Source organism: Martes martes (assembly GCF_963455335.1).
Source record: "Martes martes genome assembly, chromosome: 12".
Classification (NCBI taxonomy): domain Eukaryota; kingdom Metazoa; phylum Chordata; class Mammalia; order Carnivora; family Mustelidae; genus Martes; species Martes martes.
Genome location: NC_137900.1, coordinates 1,571,165 through 1,590,766, shown reverse-complemented (window position 1 = coordinate 1,590,766; position 19,602 = coordinate 1,571,165). Strand labels below are relative to the sequence as shown.

The 19,602-nt window shown below is 53.5% G+C and overlaps 1 protein-coding gene across 1 annotated transcript in view; it reads left to right on the top strand.

Annotated features, from left to right (window-relative positions):
- The window catches only part of SYK (spleen associated tyrosine kinase), a 69,538-nt gene extending 50,948 nt beyond the window's left edge, over positions 1-18,590 (top strand). Inside the window, exons 8-14 of the mRNA XM_080819500.1 lie at positions 2,591-2,678; positions 3,140-3,317; positions 5,753-5,962; positions 6,859-7,048; positions 13,307-13,447; positions 14,092-14,204; positions 17,987-18,590. Coding sequence (XP_080675626.1) covers positions 2,591-2,678; positions 3,140-3,317; positions 5,753-5,962; positions 6,859-7,048; positions 13,307-13,447; positions 14,092-14,204; positions 17,987-18,059 — 993 coding nt within the window. The 3' untranslated portion in view covers positions 18,060-18,590. The remainder of the gene's footprint in view (positions 1-2,590; positions 2,679-3,139; positions 3,318-5,752; positions 5,963-6,858; positions 7,049-13,306; positions 13,448-14,091; positions 14,205-17,986) is intronic.
- The last annotated feature ends 1,012 nt before the right edge of the window (positions 18,591-19,602 follow it).

Sequence of the window (19,602 nt, the reverse complement as noted above, 5' to 3'; positions counted from 1 at the left end):
CCTAATGCCGTGCCTGATCGGGAGAGGTCTGTCCGGAAGCCTAAACGTGAAGGTCTAGGAATGCACCTTAGGACACAGCGTGATGCTCCCAGGTCACCTGGAGAGCGATGCATGTGCACCGCGTGCACTTCTGCAACCCCCCTAGGCGGGCCCCCAGAGGATCGCGGGCCAACACATTTCGGTCTGCAGCTAAGCCTGGCCGGCAAGAGGTCAGGAATCATAATTTAAGACCTAATTTGGCCTAATTTTTATTACTGCGGAGCGACCAGTTTTTAACCTGCTTTCATTAAACTTAACAAGCACACCGCGGGCCTTGGAGGGCGAACACGACGGTAGCTAGTGCCACCTAGTGGTGGCCGGCAGCTTTGACTGCACCGGCTCGCACTCCAGGACACCTAGGCTGTACTCGGGACCAAGGTGATGGTATTGATTAGCGCAGAGAAGAATCACCAGATGTAAAGCGGAAAGAATAATGACCGATGATAGATTGGGCCAGCAACGTGTTTTCCACTATGTTCTAATGCTAATCTGTACGTTTATAATTTAGCCTTGTTCTCTACAAAGTCTTTGAATTCTTCCCGGCCGAGCATTCGACCCCAGAGGGTGTTGGGTGTCCTACTCAGCGGCACACCCATCAGACACTTCAGGAAAGATAGGGCTGTGCGCTGGGACTCGAACTTCATCATCTCCTCACACCGCCCCGTTAACCGACACAACAGAAAATGTCCCATTTCTTCCAAAGGACATTCTCCCGAGGGCCGTGCCAACCTCTGTCCCAGGGAGGGGACCCAGGGGCCCAGGCAGGGGGCGGATGTGGTGACCGAGGGACTCGCGGGGCTCGGCCAGGCTGGGAAGGCTCGGAATGGCCCGGGGCCTGCGTGACCTTCTGCCCATCCGAGTGCGCTTGGGCTCGGTGTGTCTAGGACCACCAGCTCTCCCTCACTCTTGATGCCCTGGCGTCCTTGTCCCACATTTGTACACTTGTCCCTCTGCTTTAGAATCTCCCCCACAGGCATTTTTTTTTTAATTGAATACTGTTTCCACTCTGGAGTTCGACTGCAGCTGAGCCCAGGGCTAATGGGAGGCCTAGGGTCCCCAGTCTCTCCGAGGACAGTTCTGTCGAGACAGGGTGATTGTGGCCTAGACGAGAAGTGGGCCCACAGGACGCCCAGTCGCCTGCCATCTCAGGCCGGTTTCTTAAAAGAGGCGGGTCATCACTGGGTTGTCACTGGGATCACCCACGCCTGTTTCCCTCCGTTAGTGTGAAGGCTGGAGAGAGCTCCCGGTTCTAAGACACTATCTCCATTCATTCATTCACGATCATTCATTCAGTCACTCGCCGGTGTGTTTGGCACGATTTCATCGCGGTCCAGCGGTGGGCAAGGCAAAGTTCAGACGCAGGGAGGGCGCGACGGTGCCCCGGGCCTTACGCGGGTTTTGCTTGTGGTGCGTCCCAGCCCCTCGGGTGGAGCGTGGGAGGAACGTGGGAGGAAGGCCGGGAGAGGCGGAGAGCGCGGAGCGAGCGCACCCGGGGGAGCGGACGTCCCACGCAGGGCCCGGCCCATGGGGTCGTCGTGCCGGGAGCAGCAGTTGGTGGCGCTCTGCAGACGGGTGGAGACGGAGGTCCAGGTTTTGGAGGTGGTGGCGGCCACGGTGCTGTGTGACCCTATTGTTGTCCTTCTGGTTCCCGGGCCTGGGACGGCAGGCAGGCAGACGAGGACCCCGTGTGTGCTGCGAGATTGGTCACGTGTGCGGCGAAGCTTGATGTCTCTGTGTCTTCACATTCCTCCAAACCCTAGCGGTATCTCGTGGCTTCCTGGCCAGTGCTTGGGCCCTGCTCCGGGAAACGGCTGGCTGACCATTCCGGTCAACTACACAAAACTAACAAACACACAGAAGGTTTGAATTGTGATTCTTTTTCACAAATCAAGTGTAGCAACACCCTTGTTTTAAGTGGACGGGCGAAGGCAGGCCGGGAAGACTCAAGACAGAGACTTCCAAAAGGGCAAGGTCATAGGTTATAGGGACGTAAGGAGGACACCCTTCCCCCACTCCGTCACCTCATCATGCAAATGCATGTAAATCAGATCAGTCATCAGGAAGGCCGCCGCCCTCCGGCGTCCCATCCCCGGAGCCAGAGCTCCACGGAAGTTCAAGTTCAGGCGGAAACCAGGACCACAGGGACGTTCCGGAGTGGGGGTGGGGGAAGCAGCTGGTGGATACTCCGTGGTTTTTTTGCAAAACTTCACATGACATTAAATTGAGCAGAGAGAGTTGACGGAGGGAGAATAAGCCCAGGGGGTCATGGGTAGGCAGAAATGGGGTTTGAAAAGGTCTGTGGCCGGGGCCTCTCTGAGACCCTGTAGCCCCTTGAACCACAGGGGCGCGAGCTCCGTCCCCTGTGGGGTCCAAGCACTGGCCAGAAGAGCGAGATCGGCCGTGGCAGCTTTTGTTCTCTCCCCCTGACGCTTTCCCTCGTCTTCTCCGCATACGTCGTAATGTGATTACTTGAAAACAAAAGTCGTTGTGCAGATCAGCTCAGCGGTGTGTCCGGGAAGGCCAGTGACCCGCTGTCCTCTGTGCGCTTCAGGCCTCCTCGTCCGCAGGGAGCCGGCCCGAGAGCTCCGTGACCTTCAATCCTTATGAGCCAGACCGGGGACCCTGGGCCACGGACAGAGGTGAGACACACGTGGTTCCGTCCTGGGTCATTTGCCGCATAGCAGCACCGCCTGCAGCGGGCTCGCTAACTCGGCCCCGCACAGAGGCTTAGCAGGTGCATGGCGGGTGCCGCTGCTCGCGGGGACAAGTGGCAGAGGTCCCCTGTGTGTGCCACGGTGCCCTTGTGCCTGACGTGGTCTTTGAGGCCTCCATCTTCACCTCTGGCACAAAAGACCCCTTTCTGGGCACATCCGTGCAAGAACAGGGGTGAGTCCCATGGGCATGGGGGCGTTTTTGCTAACCCCCTAACAAACCGGGAGAGACTGTACCCTGAGCGCTCACCGGTATCACAGCCGTCAGGGAAGACCAAGGTCTGGAAAGCCGAGGTGTGACCGTAGGAGGCAGGAGGCAGGAGCGAGTGATGCTGGGATTTTCAGCAGGGACCCAGCCCCGAGTCTCGTGTTTCTTGACTGCACTGCAGATGCCCAGAGAGAAGCCATGCCCATGGACACCGAGGTGTACGAGAGCCCCTACGCGGACCCCGAGGAGATCAGGCCCAAGGAGGTCTACCTGGACCGCAAGCTGCTGACCCTGGAGGACAGTGAGCTGGGCTCCGGCAACTTCGGGACCGTGAAGAAGGGCTACTACCAGATGAAAAAGTAAGTCACGGCTACGCCTCCGCACGGCTCGGCCTCCCGCGAGCTGACGTTCTAGAAACCGCCACACTACACGCATCCCGGGCATTCGGCCCCAAACACAGAATGTAACCCAGCAGGGCCGGATCCTTCTTCGTGAACGGTGTGTGGTTCTTCCTTCCGAGTACAGCTACGGCGAAAGCGTTCCTTGTGTACATTAACTCTGCATATGCTGGTTATATATAGTCCGCGCGTGGGAGGTGTGCCTTTTAGAGCATTAGAAAGTAGGAACCCGCGAAACGTAGTAAAATGAGAACATCCTCTTGTTACCACCCGTAACTAACAGTAGTGTCTTACTTACTTTCGGGTCTTTTTAGGCACACATACACGCAGGTACTGTCCGGTTAAATTTTAGTTAAATTACTCAGTGACAACAGCGCAGCATTTTTAAGCATTTTATTTTATTTTTCAAATCATTTCTTTTACCCAGAAAATTTCTCTTACCCAGAAAATTCCTGATGTCTGATTACAGACATCATCGGTGCAATTATTTATCTGCTTTTTCCTATAATTTCAGATAATAATCCATACCGTACGATAGCTAGAATTCCCACATCACTGACATTTCTATACCTCATTTGCTCTGTAGAAGGTGTCCCGAAGAGTGTCCAGTACAAGGGTCAGACTGTATAGTCCTTCGAAACACACCCTGTCTCTGAGTGTGTGTGTTTGAATTAATACATTACTGAAATGAATAGAGTTGGGTTTAGTTGTTTGATGTTATTTTGAATTATGACATTTTATAGATGTTTTAGCTTGAGTGGGTGAATTTACATGACTCAAGTGTCAAGAATGTAGGCAAAACATGCACAGAAACTCGTGCTTGCCATCCCGTTTCTCCGGATGCGTGTAATTGACTAATAGGCTCGTTTGAAAATCTGTGCAGGCACATTACAGTCATTTGTGAAATGAATATAAATTACTCTGTATTAAAGCATGAATTTCTTCAACTAGTTCGTGACACTTAAATTCCTTACTTAATTAAATACATATATTAACAGAGACATAACTCGGATACGTAATGTCAACTGGAAGGTTTGGGGAGAGGAGAGATGTTTTTATTCCTATTTACTGAGTACTCGTTTTCTTCTGCTAAAACGACCTTATGGTTTTTCTCCTTTCTTGTGTTTATGTGGTAAAGGCCACCGACTCTTAGATGTTAAAAGCCACCGCGACTTCCTGGGATAAACCCATCTTGCTCATGAATTAGAATTCATCCTTTTTCATAAATCACCGAACCGAATTTACTAATACTTCTCTTAGAATATTTGCATTTATGTTCACGAGCGATACGAGTAAATGATTTTCTTGGAAGTTTCTTTGTCCGGTTTCGGCATCAGGGTTCACTGCCGGCCTCAAAATAACTCGGGAGGTTTCTCTCCTCTTCTCTTCTCTGGAAGAGATGGCGGGTGTTTCTTCTTCCTTCACTACTGCGAAGGATCACGTGGATTCTCTTGTTCATTTCGGCCCCTACCTCGCGCCGTACACGGAGCAGTTCCGGGGGGACGGTAGACGGAGCTGTGGAAAGGCACCACGATGCCCTGACGAGAGAAGCCCAGGGAAGCATTCCACGACAGCAGGAGGGGCAGGGAGGCTCCGGGGGCGCTCGCGTAGGACCTACAGCTCACACTCAGTGTGGAAACACTTGGTAAACTCTACACAGACGTGGTCTGGGTTTTTGTGAACGGATGTTAGATTTACTCCGCCGTTCTCTTATTTTACCGTCTTATTGGACGGTTCTGTTTTTATTCTCCCCTTTCAGAGTTCAGCAAAGGAGATGTACTTCTTGTGGGGGGGAGGGATCCCATCCCAGAAAAATGCCCTTTTTCAGATCACGCAGAGTGAACGTCATTCGTTTGTTTACATCCTGCTCTATCTGAAAACTTTCAGGAGGTCAGACAGGATCTACGGGATGCTTTTATGAGCAAGTGAAAATCGTTTTTTTTGCAAACTTGTTGCAGCTTGCTTAAAATTATCAATGCTCCATTTTAAAAGGTGTTTCATAAATCACGAGCTTTAACACTGTAGCCTTTTTAGTTCTGCATCGGGAGATTTGCTTTGACATGTATCGAAGGAACGTTCTACTCACCCACGTTACAGATAGTCCGAGACGGACCCGCAGAGGTTGCAGTAATCCGTGCGTGTCGTGGTTTCTGAGGTTTCTTTGAAAATGATTTGCGCGTCCTGTACTGTTCAGGCTCTGCTCGGTCGGGCGTCTTCCAGCAGCTCCTCGTGATCTGCAGCTAACGCGGGGTTGCTTGGTCTACAAGATGGGAGGACACGGCTGCAGACGTCTCGATTACACGGTTTCCAGCGCAGCAGTTATGCTTCCTGGAAGGTGATTCCGTGGAACGTAGCCGCTCCGAAAAGTTTCTTATGCGCTCTGGTTTCTTCCGCAGAGTCGTGAAGACGGTGGCCGTGAAGATTCTGAAGAACGAGGCTAACGATCCTGCTCTTAAAGACGAGTTGTTAGCAGAAGCGAACGTCATGCAGCAGCTGGATAACCCTTACATTGTGCGCATGATCGGAATATGTGAGGCCGAGTCCTGGATGCTGGTCATGGAGATGGCCGAGCTGGGTCCGCTCAACAAATACTTACAGCAGAACAGGTACCTCGAGGTCCCCCGGCAGCTGACGCTGTGCCGGGCAGGGCCCGCCTGCCCGGTGTACGTCATCGCCTGAGGGCTCTGCTGGCCCCACACTCGGGGACCTTGAGGGAGGAGGGAAGAGAGCTGTAGTCTCTGCGTCAGACGCTCCTGCGGCTCCTCCAGTATTCAGGAGGACTCCAGCCTGGCGATTTGGTCCTCGTTCTCCTTTCCTCACTCTGTGCGGCCCGGCAATAGAATCAGCCTTAGAATACCTTGGCAATCAGTCTCTGCTCACTCGGCAGAGCATGCCCCACCGAGGGAGAGAAATATTAAACCAAACATTTTAAGAGAAGGTGCCAGTGATTGACGTCTTACACGGCCGGCTGAGCTCTACGTCCCCACGAGTAATGCTGAAAACTTCTGTTGCCGCTGAAGGGTTGCCGCCGCGGGTGGGTGACTGACACTGTGTTCGTCTGAAGCCGCTGCTGAGGCAGAGGGACTCCCGTGGAATAAGTCATAACCGGAGCCCCTGGTTACGTTGTCCCGTATGATATGTTACACGTGTGTTCTGCTTTGATTGTGTCTCTAATCGGCACAGGAGGAAGGTGCCATTACCCCACTTTGCAGGTGACAAACAGAGTCAGAGTTGGTTTTGTTCCCTGTCCAGTGTGGGAACGAGGATTCCAAGCAAAGCCTGGCCTGTCCACCCCAATCGCAGCACACCTTGAATGTCCTGGTTGTGCAACACCAGGCTCCCGGGGCTCGGTGGGGAGCGGCTGTAAGTGAACAAGGGCGTCTGCCGCCACCTGCTGCTCTTAGGAGCGCGCGTGCATGCTCCGCCTGCATGAAGAGCCTGGCTGGCCGGTCCCCGGTGCACTGTTGTCTGCTGTCACTAATGACCCGTGTGTGACTTTCAGGCACGTCAAGGACAAGAACATCATAGAACTGGTTCACCAGGTTTCTATGGGGATGAAGTACTTGGAGGAGTGCAACTTCGTGCACAGGGATCTGGCGGCAAGAAACGTACTGCTGGTGACGCAACATTATGCCAAGATCAGTGATTTCGGACTTTCCAAAGCACTCCGCGCTGATGAAAACTACTATAAGGTAGGAATGACTTCGCCCGTATGGTGAGAATCTGAAATGCAAGTGCTTGTGTTCTTTATTTGATTATGTGAGGGTTTCAGGAAGCAACTTCCCTATTTAAGAAATGTCCTTGCTAAGCTTTGATTGTATTGTTTTAAAAAACGGAAATACTCGTATATCACAACTTGACTTTATTCCAAACAGTATCTTCCAAACTCTATTCCTGAGAACAAAAAGGAATCAAGGTATTAATTGATAACTCATTAAAAAACAAAACAACATAGAATTGCTTCCTTAACTTACTTTGGAAAATGTGTTGGACAGGTTGATTCTTGTAGAATTTCTCAGAGCCCATCCCTGACCCCCCAGATGAACTGACAGCAACTCGAGGAAGGGAAACACACAAGAAACCCTCATGTGAACTCAGTCACACTGAGTCACACTTGATCAGTCTAGGCTGATCAACTGGAAAACGTAACGGAAATGGAACCCAGATAGCGAAAGACCGGCCAAAACCAGATCTCCAACTCTCCGGGTGCTGGGGGGTATTCAGCGTTCTCGGAAACAGACAGCACATCCTGGAGCTCGCACTTGTGGATGGCACGATGGGGGCCTCGGGGTTGCCCTGAGCTCCACACCCTGGAGCGCCTGGTCCCCCACCCACCCACCCACTCGCTTCTCTCTGGCATGGCCGCCCTGCAGGTGGCAGATGGGCACAGCGGGTCTCGGTCAGCTAGGGGTCGGCATAAAGGATAGGCAGCAGGAGCGGAGCTGCCCCGCAGAAGCTGGTGCCAGAGCGGAGCCCCTTCGGAGAAGAGCCACCGTTTGAAAAGCCCCGAGTGAGCCCTTTACGGACACGGCTGGAAAGTGACACGGAGGAAGCGGCGACCCAGAGGGACAGCCCCACGCGCACGCCAGAGAAAAGCAGGCATTCCATCGAGGCGCCGGAACACAAGTTTCGTTGTGACGATTAAAGAGAGAAGAAAGTCGAGACTGAGACTAGGACTCGAGGAGGATGCGGGGGAGTTGAGATAAAAAATCGTGCCCAAACTTAGTGCGTTAACACAATATCAAGTGTTAATTGACCCGCAGTTCCGTGCTGCGGGTGGGGCATGGGGGCTGGCGCGTCTCTGCTGCTCACGGTGCCTCAGGGGCGGTCCCAGGTGGGCGGGAGGATCGGCTCCCACTCTGCTCACTTGCACAGCTACAGCCTGATCTCCCATGGGCTGGGGTGGACCCAGGCAACCTAGCTCCCCTGCACGTGGCCTCTCCCTGTGGCCTTGGCTTGCTCACAGCACGGCAGCTGGGTCCTGAGGGCAGGTGACTCAGGAGGCAGGAAAAGAGGCTGCCAGGCTCCTAAGGCCAGGGCCCACGAGCTGGCTCAGAGTCACCTCCTGCTACAGGACACGGCACGAAGGACCCACTGCATGGCACCCCCCAAGAGATCAGCAAAGCTGGGACACCTAGAGACAGCTGGGAACCAGGAGGAAGGCTGGGGCTGCGACTGTCGGCCCCACGGTGGGAGCCACCATGGTTCCCAATGATCTCCTGTGCAGAGGCCCCCGGCAGCCTTCGCCGCTGAGGACCTGTGGCTGTTGTGGATGCCCCCAGCTTCCATCACCGAGGATCCTGCTATGGACCCCCGTGGACTGCACCACAGAGAACCCCAGAGGCGTTCAGTGCTGAGCAAACCACCAAAAGCACAGTCTTTGCAGACTCTTTGCCGATGGCATTTTATAGGCTTTCACCACAGATGTTTCCACGCTCACAGAGAGCAGAGGCCCGAGTCCCTCCCTGCTCCCCACCCCCACTTCCTAGAACCCAGGACAGCAGCCAGCTATGCAAAACACCAGCCCAGACACCCACAGCTGACCTCCGCCCCCAGGCTCACCCTCGTCGCTCTCGCCCGCCTCTGTGCCCCTGCACGCTGCCGGCCCACCTCCCCTCGCGGCCCTCCCCGGCCGTGCATGTGCTTGGAATGAGCCTGTGCAGCTGTGGGAGTGCACACGGACAGCCAACTCGAGGATCATGAAGAATCAGGGAAACTCAAGAGCATCGCAGTAAACTGCCAGTAACTGACCCCAAAGAAAGGGAGCTGCACGAGCTGACAGGAAATTCAAAAGAGCTCTTCTAAAAATGAGCAGAGAGCCACACACAACACAGATAAACAATTCTTTAAAAAATCAGGAAAATGATACAAGAACAAAATGAGAAGTTCAACAAAGAGATGAAGAACATAAAAAAAGAACCAAAAGAAATTTTGGAGCTAGAAAATACGATGATCGAACTGAAGAAGACCATGGAGAGTTTCGGTTGCTGACTAGACCAAGCACAAGGAAGCATCAGCAAACCCAAGGACAGGTCATTTGAAATGATCCTGTCAGAGGAGCACACAGAAAGTGACATGGGGAAAGAAAGCCTACAGGACCTATGGGACGCCATTAAGAGAAAAAAGTCCCACATTATTGGATTCCCAGGAGGAGGAGAGAGGGAAAAAGGGGCAAAAACTTACTTTTAAGAAATAACGGCTGAGAATTCCCAAATCTGGGGGGAGATTTGTACTTCCAGGTTCATGAAGCTCATTGGTCTCCAAACAAATTCAGTTCAAATGAATCTTCTCCAAAGATTATGCAGAAACCTTACAGGCCAGGAGGGGGCGGGAGGATGTATTTCAAGTGATGAAAAGAAAGAATTGGTAAAGATTACTTTTATGCATCAAAGTTGTCCTTTAGAAGTGAATAAAATAAAGACTTTTCTAGATAAACAGAAGGGGAGGGAGTTCATCACCACTAGACCTCGCTTAGAAGAAGGCTGAAAGTTCTTCAGGCTGAAGTGAAAGGATACAAATTAGTAACATGAAAATATGCAACACACTGGTAGAAGTAAGTATACGGTCAAATTCAAAATACCCCAATACCACAACACAGTGTTGTGTTGATCACTTAACTACCAGAAAGATTAAAGGACAGGGGTATTAACAATTTGTATAGCTACCGTGATTTGTAGTGGATACATAGTATAAGAAGATATGAACTGTGACATCAAAACCATAAAATATGTTGGGAAGAAATGAAAGGGTAGAATTTTCGTATACAAAGTGAAGTTATCACCTTAAAACAAACTGTTATATTTACTAGATGTTTTATGTAAGCCTCAGGGTAATCAGAAAGCAAAAACCTACAGGAAATACACACAAGATGGAAGAGATTCTAAGCATCCTGTTTTGGAAAACCATCAAATCACAAAGGAAGACAGCAAGAGAGGAATAAAGGAACAAAGGAACTATAAAGCAGCCAGAAAACAGTAAGAGGGCATTTGCAAGGTTTTACCTATCAATAATTATTGCAAATGGATTAAATTCTCCAACCAAAAATATAGGGTGGCAGAAAAAATTAAAAAAATAAAATGACCCCAAACTACATGCTGCCTGCAAGAGACTCACTTTGGCTTTAAGAACACACATATTTTAAGATGAAGGGATAAAGATATTCCTTGAAAATGGAAACCAAATAGTAGCAGAAGTAGCTACATTTACGTCAGATAAAACAGACTTTAGGTCAAAATCCGTAATAAGAAACAAAGAACGTCATTGTATTAATGATGGAGTCAATTCATTAAGAGGATTTAACAATTCTAAATATATATGTACCCAATGTTGGGGAACTTTCTGAATATAACTGAGTAAACAGATACTAACACATCTGAAGGGAGAACTAACAATTATACAATAGTACTAAGGGTTTTCAGTATCCCACTTTTAACTACAGATAAGTCATCCAGACAGAGAATGGATAAAGAAACATTGGACTTGAAGTATACTTTAGGCCAAATGCACCTTAACAGAACTCGCAGGTGAATTCTACCATTTACAGGAGAATTAGCACCAGTCCTTCTCAGGCTCTTCCAAAGAATGGAAGAAGAGAAAATATGCTGAAACACATTTTATAAAGCCAGCATTACTCTGATCCCAAGGCCAGATAAGGATAGTATCACAAAAGAAAACTATAGGCCAAAATCCCTGATGAACATACATGCAGAAATTCTCAATAAAATGCTAGCAAACGAGGGGCGCCTGGGTGGCTCAGTCATTAATCATCTGCCTTCGGCTCAGGTCATGATCCCAGCGTCATGGGATTGAGCCCTGCCTTGGGCTCCCTGCTCTGCGAGAGGCCTGCTTGTCCCTCTCCCTCTGCCCCTGCTCATGCTCTCTCGTGCTCTCTCTCTGTCAAATAAATAAATAAAATCATAAAATAAAAATACTAGCAAACTGAATTCAACAACACATTAACAGGATCATACACCACGATCAAGCGGGCTCTACCCTGGCATGCAAGGATGGTTCGAGATCCGCAAAGCGATTAACACGGTGCGCTGCATTGATTGGATGAGCAATAACAATCATGTGGTCATCTCAATAGATGCAGGAAAAGCATTTGACAAATTTCAGTATCCTTTCGTGATGCGTGCTTTCAACAAAGTGGGTATAGAAGGAGCAGGCCTCCACACCACAAAGCCATGAGGACAAGCCCACTACTCCCATCTGACTCAATGGAGAAAGATAGAAAGCTCTTGGTCTAAGATCAGGAACAAGGGAAGGACGTCCACTCATACCCTCCTACGGCATGGAGGTTCCTCAGACAGTTAGAGACGGAGCTGCTCCGTGACCCAGCATGTTGCACTACTGTGTGTTCATCCAAAGGACACAGACATAGTGATCCAAAGGGGCACCTCTGCCCCCATGTTTATAGCAGCGATGTCCACAGCACGTGGTTAAGGAGAGACTTAAAACGTAAAGTACAAAACATACGCCCCAAGCTTTTCTACCTCCCAAAACGGATATATTACCCAACTGTGCGTGGATGTAGATTTTTCTGCAAAGATTCAGGAAAAATGATCAAACGTGCCCATCTCTATGGAGGAAGATTTGAAGTTGGTGGAGAGACCTCCCTTTTCGGCATATTTAGGATACGCCAAAGGGTTATCTTTGTATTACCTCGAAATTCAAATTCCAGTGGAAATAACACCGGTAACTATATTGTTCCCAGCTTTGGAAATCAGAGTCTCGAAGTAATGCATTACATGACTGAGACGGAAGTGTAATCAGAGCGTCATTTAGAGACACCCCTGGTGCCTGTGGTCTCACAGCGATGTCCCGGGCTGGCCCCCTGCTGACCCACCGAAGGGCAGCCCATCTACCTCCCTCCCCCCAAGGGTGCTTGTTAGGGTAACCCCCGCCCCAGGAGGCAGCAGGACTGACTTACGCATTGAACACCAAGTTGCAGAGGAAGGGGTCTCCGCTGGGCACAATTTTGATCTCTTTACTACCCTCTTACTTTTTTAAATTAGAAAGTTGAAAACATTTTGGGAGCACTTGGCTGTCTCAGTCGGTGGAGAGCGTGACACGTGATCTCAGGGTTGTGAGTGCGAGCCTCATGTTGGGTGTAGATATCACTTAAAAATAAAATCTTAAAAAAAAGAAACGTTTAAAACATTTTTTGACCAATACTAGCAGTCTGTGACAAAATGATTAACATTGGCTTAAAGCCATAGCTAGGCACCTAGTAAAAGTTAACCGCTCTTGGGGATAGCCCAGTATTTTTTGGAGCACAACCGCAAAGCTAAAAATTCAGGCTGGACTCTTGCATTGTCACAATAAGCTCCATGAAGCTGTGAGTAGAAAAAGACAAAAAGGTACAAGAAATACAGGCTGAATCTTAAAAATATGATTAAATCTTAAAAGTTTAAATTTTTTAAGATTTAAATACCTATTTTTTTAAGATTCAGAGCAAATACGTATGTGCACACACACACACACACACACACGGCATTTCCTGAGTCATTTTATTCCTTTTTTTTTTTTACTTTGGCTAACACACGTTAATTTTATTTGTCGACGTAAATCTCACCGTCTGAACTATTTTTAAGTGTGCAGTGCAGTCACGTTAAGAACGTTCCCTGTGTTTACAACCACCCTCCTGAATCCACTGAAACTCTGTCCTCCTTACACAGCCTCTCCCCTGTCCCCTTCGAGCCCCCGGTCCCTGGCAGTCGTCTCTGTGACATGGACCCTCTCGGGGCCTCGGGTGCGTGTGTTCACGCACATTCGCTACTGTAGGGACTTGGCCGGCTGAGTTCATAGAGCCTTCCTGTCCGACGCCCGATGACCCTCCTTGGCGTGGACACAGACATATCCACGGACGCTCGGGTGGTGTGCACCTTCTCCCGCTGGGCGCCCACAGTCCTGTTGTCACCGAGAGTTTCTGTCTGCTTTGCTTTCAGGCCCAGACCCACGGGAAGTGGCCGGTGAAGTGGTACGCTCCCGAGTGCATCAACTACTACAAGTTCTCCAGCAAGAGCGACGTCTGGAGCTTCGGTGTGTTGATGTGGGAGGCGTTCTCCTACGGGCAGAAGCCCTACCGGGTGAGCCCCCGCCGTTTCGGTTCTAGCTACGTGGCTCGCGGACAAGCCCCGGATGATTGTCACAGGACGGTGAAAATCATGAACTCAAAAAGTCCGGGCTCCCTGTCGAGTGACAGTGAGCCGTGGGAACGACCTCAGTTCATTCTAACCTGACACGTGACGTTGACTGAGTAGTGTACTTAGTCTCGCTGGGCTTTACACATATAAGTATGCATGAGAGACGCCCACGTCAACATTGTAATTGGAGTGGAAATAGAGATATTTAATCCTGGCTACTTCCAGGGTTAAACTGACAGTTCAGTTAAATAATTTAGATTTTTTAAAGTCAAAATATGTATGCCAGGAAGGGCACATGTGCTAGAATACAGCTTATGAATTCTCACAAGTGGTTGTGTCCGTGAAGCGAGCCCCCAGATGATGAAACACGAGGCCCCCGCACCCCCCGAAGGCACAAGCTGTCCCCAGGGGCAGCCCCGTTGGACTTCTAGACCATGGGTTAGGGGCTCCCGCTTGTGTATTTCTTGTAAGTGAAATAGTGTAACGTGTACTTTGCCTCTTTGGGCCGGAGTAGGACTTAACCTGTTGTTGTGTTGTGTTTTGCCGAATGCTGTCTTTAATAAGTCCGGGTATGTTTTGCGTTTTAGGGCATGAAAGGAAGTGAAGTTTCGGCTATGCTGGAGAAAGGGGAGAGGATGGGGTGCCCCGCGGGGTGTCCGAGGGAGATGTACGAGCTGATGAAGCTGTGCTGGACATATGAGTGAGTACCCAGCATGCCCTGCAGTTTGTGCAAAGGCCCTGAGGCACATGGGAAGGCCCCGGAAAGAAGCGCCTCCTCTCCCTTTCCCTGGACCAGGGCTGTGCTCCCTTCTAACCGAGGAGCTGTGAGTGGCTTCCTGGGCCAGGCTCTCGTACTCTTCGGTATGAAGAAGTAGTTTAGACAATGAGCTCTAATCCAGATGTCAGAATTTAAGTGTAGATGCTGTCAGCTGTAGGGGGTGGCCGGTGTAGAAGATGTTGGTGGGAGTCCGGGCTGGTGCTGTGTCCCCCTTTTGGCAGTACTGGACGGCGGAAGTACTCAGCAGGGCCGTGAATGTCATACTTGCCTGATGCCCAACCACCTTTCCTGAAGACCAGGGGCACTGTCCCGGCCGCAGGAAGCACTTCCCCAGAAGGGACTCAGACCCGGGACAGTGGCTCTCAGCGTCTGCCGAGTGCCGTCAGGCATTCTGCCTGGGCGCGCACGAGGTGCTGTAGCGGGTGGTGTTCAGGGCAGCTCCCCAGACCAGAGACAAGCATCACAGCAGACAGGCAGGGACGCGGCCTCTGACCTCGCCCGGATCGGAGGCCTGTGAGCGGCCTGCGGGGAAACCCTGACCCGGAGGTGTGTCTGTGAGCCCTCGGAGCTCCGAGGTGCCGTGGGTCTGTGATCTATGGGAGCCGTGTGCTTGCCCTACCATGGCTGTAACACTCGGTCAGGTTTGCGGTCAGCGACGTGGGCTGATGCAGCAGAGCGTCTGGAGGGTGAGGAATACTCCAGGTGCTTTCAGATGCCCCTCGGGATGCTGTCACTCCCAGAGGACCATCTTCCGCCATGGCTGGGAGGGGAAGAATGCTGTCATTATCTAGAAGGCCCGCAGGGTCAGCCCCCAGGGGAGAGGGCAGACGTTCCCTGGCTGATGCCGTGGACACAGCCTAGGGAAAGGGCCTTTGGCGGGGGTCCGATGGAGCCGCTGGGAACAGCACAGGCTCATCCTGGCCTCCAGCAGGCACCGCACACCCTGCTTGGCTCTGGAGACCCTGCAGGCAGTGAGGATTCACCGGGAGCTGAGCCCCAGGTTGGAAAGGGGCTCTCAGTGCCTTCCCTACGTGCACTTGGGTCCCAGGCTCTGGCCTATGCAACCCCTTCCCAAGGACACTGGGCCAGGTGACCCCCAACAGCAGGGCAAGGCTGCGGGTCAGGGGCAGTCCTGGGGAGGGCACTTACTCCAAGTAAGCAAGCTTCTAGAAGAAGGAAACTTCTCCTGGGGCAGGTTTCACTGCCTCGGGAAAGAATGCACTTGAAATCATTCTGAAACACATTTTAAAACCTGGAATTAAAATCAGCTCTCAGGGAGATAGTTAAAGTTAGTGTTTTGGCATTTAACACTAAGGCTGAGATGTTCATTTCTGACCGCCATCCTTTGTGTTTGCCAATGACGAGGGTAAGGATGGCCAGCAGGAGGCTCGGGGTGGGGGCAGGTGTGAGGGACGGTCCCGCGAGCTGGGGCGGCCGGGACGCCCCCGCCCTGCCGCAGCTCCGTCTCCGGTGCCAAGACCCCCAGCTCTGGGGGTACTCGTGACTCAGGGCACTCGGTGCCAGCGCTCTGCCTGCCTGTCCCCACGGGACACGGACGGCCCCTTACACGGTTATCAGTGGCACGGTCCACAAAGGGAGGACACGCAGGGGACACAGGTGTCCCGGGTCCTCACCAGACTTGGGAGCTCTCTGGGAGCTTTGTTCCCGGGGCCAGGTGTGCTCACAGAGGGGTTTCAGCTACAGCAGCGTGAGGCCTGCAGGCAGGGGCGTCCTTCCCACGGCTTCCAGCCCACGCATGAGCTCTGGCACGGAACACCAGCCACGGACTGCAGTGCCGGCCGGGTTAAAGGACTGACGGCAGTCGGTGCCTAAGATGAGAAGCGATGAGCCCTGCTCAGTCTTCGATTCGTTTTCCAGCAGAGCCGGATTTCTGAAGGTCTGGGCTCTTCTGGTCGTGGCCCGAAATCAGGGGGGGACAGGGGTTCTGAGACTCGGTCTCAGTGTAAGAAGTGAGACGATGTGCCCTCGAATGACAAAGCACCGTTTTCTTGGGCGCGGCCACCAAAGAGCATTCATACCAGGAGACGGTCTGGCAGCCGGGTCCCCGCCCGGGGACCTCAGGACAACACCCGGCCAAGGTGGGCGGCAGTGGCTGCGATCACCCAGCTTTCCCTGCAGACCCGCAGTGTGTCCTAGAGCAACGTTCCGGGGACTTTCCAGGGTGGGGGCCGGAGCCCCGTGCAGGCAGCTGTACCCCCTGGACCTCTGGCCTTGCAGAGGGGAGAAGGCATTCCGAGGACACCCGCCGAGGTCACACTGAGGGCAGGGGGGGCCTGTCAGGGCCAGGAAGGGAAGGTGGTCCCTGAGTAAAATGGGGAGCGGGGGGGCCGGGGGCTTCACTGTGTTTACAGAGTCAGTGCCTGGCCTGTAATTAGGGATGCCAGTGGGAAAAACACTTTCGAGTTAGGAGAACGGGTGGCCCTGCACCCTGAAACACGGGCTTCTGCCTGATGGAGAAAAGCCCGGGATACTGAGGATTCCTGAGGTCGGGAACGATCTAGAGGGAACTCAAAGTGCTTCTTAAAGATCATTAAACCTGAGCAACGGGGTGACGTTGCCGGGACCATCTCGAGGCCTGCCCGGCTCCCTGCCCTGCTCGGTGCCAGGTCTGCTCCCTCTGAGCGCCCCGTCCCGAGCGCCCCAGGACTCACGTGGCCCACACTCACCACTAGAGCTGCTGTGTGCAAGCCGCCATCCCATCACCCGAGGCAGGGATCGGGAAGGCCCACGGAAGGCCCTGCCCCCGCCCAGCTGGAGCCCACGGGCCAGGGGAGGGGCGGACAGGCTATACACAAGGTCGGGAACCCGCGTGCTCTCAGAAGGTGAGGAGTCCGATGGCATTTCAGTGCTGATGACACGGCCCAGGGGGGTGTTGTACGTGGCACGGGGTCTTCGAATACTTCCCAGGTGCCTGGCTGCTGGTGGACAGAGACTCAGGAGCTCCAAGCATTTGGGTCCCCAAAGCTGGAGGAGAACGTTGGGTTTTGGAAAGACGAGGAGGTGTGCTCTTTGTAGAAGGAGGGAGGCCGTCCGTCCATGTCACAGACGTTCAACCCACACTCCTGCACCCGGGCTTGGCCCCCGGCCCTCCTTGACCACGGCTTGGTGGCCAGAGGCATGGCTCACACCACGACGCCCGAGGCGGCCTGTGTCCCAGCCATGACCGCAGACGGCCGCTGAACTCCAGCAGTCCGTTACGGCTTTTCCTTGTCTTCAAGGCTGTAGGAGAAGCCGTTTATTCGGGTGCCGTTTGACAAAACCCGTGCAGGTTCTGTGGAAACCGCGCTCTCTTGTGGGGGTGAGTTCTGGGTCCCCGGGAGCCTGCCCCTGGCTGCCCCGCCAGACCCGCAGGGAACCTCTCGAAATTCCAGTCTGAATGTGGACGCTTCACCCGGGGTGACCTCCAGTTCTGGTTCAGCCTGCAGGCAGGGCGGCCCCAAATGGAAGCAAACTTGCTTAGCCACGGTTCTGAGAAAGCTTCCTTCCAGCTGATGCCGCCGCGTGGGGGACAGAGAGGTCTAGGACACGCTTCCAGTTCAATGCAAATCAACGGCAGGTGTTCACAAAGTCCCCGGCAGTCTGACTGCGGTGGGGGAGGGCCCCGGGGGGCGTGGCCACAGGCACCTGCCGCGGGGCGGACGCGCGCGTGCGGGACAAACGGTAAAGGGGTCTCCCCTTCGCAGGGTGGAGAAGAGGCCGAGCTTCGAAAACGTGGAGCTGCGGCTGCGCAATTATTACTACGACGTGGTGAACTAAGGGCCCCCGCCCTCCGCGGCCTCCGGGGGACTGGGGGGCCGGGCCACGAAGCCCCCCCAGCGCCTGGATCCGGACAGCGTCTGCCTCTCTCCACCGTCCGGGGAGCCAGCTTCGTGCGGGCTGTGCTGCGACTGTCCTCCGCACGACTGTCACCCTAGAGCCCCCCCCAGAACACGCCCTCCGCAGAGCGCACCCTCCCCGCAGGGCCCGGGGAGAAGGACCGCAGGCTCCGGGCGCCCGTGGGTTCCTTCGTGTTTCCCGGCTGCGCGGCGTGTGGGGCAGGTCCCGCCAGCACCCGGGTCGGCCTCCGACCGTCCAGCAGCCTGGAGGCGGCCCCGCGCGGCCTGGGCTCCGCTGCCTCCGGAACCTGGCTCCCACATGTCCCAAGACTGGGCCCTGCCCGGAACAGCTTTCCCGGCGATGAGCGTGCTTCGAGGCTTTACAAAAGGAAGAGAAAAAAAAAAAATCAAGCTGGACCAGTCCAGCTCCTAAGCTTGTAGCCAGTTAAGGGGGAAAAGAGTCTGGATGTTGTATTTGCTCTGTGTGTTTGGAGACACGGGACCCAGATCCACGGGAAAGGCAGGGCTGTGGCATGAGCTGACCTGGCTGCCCCCCGCCCCCCCGGAGCCTCTCCCCTGCACACCTTCCCGGGAGGCTGCTTGCATGGAGACGGCGGGTGTCTGTCCCCTCGGGCCTGAGCGAGGACAGACGGCGGCGTGCAGGGGCTGTCCTCTCCGCAGGGGGGTCCGAGCCCCCCTCCCCTAGAGAGACGGTGCCCCCAGAAACCCCGACTTTCTCTGTGTTCACGGCACGGGGGTGGGGTGGGGACAACGCGGGGGCCAAGGCCGTCTACGCGTGAGTTTCCTAAGATTGTATTAATTCATAAGAAAGCCAGACCCTGAGCCTCGCCACAAGCATGCCTGAGTGTGATCTTGGCCTGGAGACACGGGACCGGGAATCCTCTGCTGGCTCCCTAGTCGCCCTCGAGGCACGTGCGTGTTTACGCAAGTCATCGGCCCATCTGTGCCTTTCGGAAGTCAGAGGGAATTAGCCGTCCTTCTTAGGTCAGCTGAGACCCAGAAGACATCAGACCCTGAGACATTTGAGAGTGTCTGTCTGGCATCTTGTCAGGAGGGTTGTCCCTTCCAGTAACCGGGGAGGAGGCCCGGGGGGACGCCGCAGTCGGCGCGCTTGCTCGGCCAGAAGCAGGCAGGAGTCCCTCGTCGAGCTGGTAGGGAGATGCGTTTAGAACCCACCTGTGCTGTGGTTTTGTTTTGTTTTGTTTTGTTTGGAATTGTGCTTGCTGGTGGATTAATCGTTTTTGTTAAAGAGAAGGTCCCGGCGTGCTGAGCAGATACTCGGAACGGTGGCAACACACGTCAGAGCCCCCGACGCTAACAAGCTGCAGGACACAACCGTGCGGTGGGACCCTCCGTGGATTTGGAGTCCCGCCTGGAAGGGCTGGACGGAGCATGGGGACCTCCGAGCAGGAGGCCGCACGTGGAAGTCTCCGTGATGCGGACGCACGCCGTCTGGGAGGGGA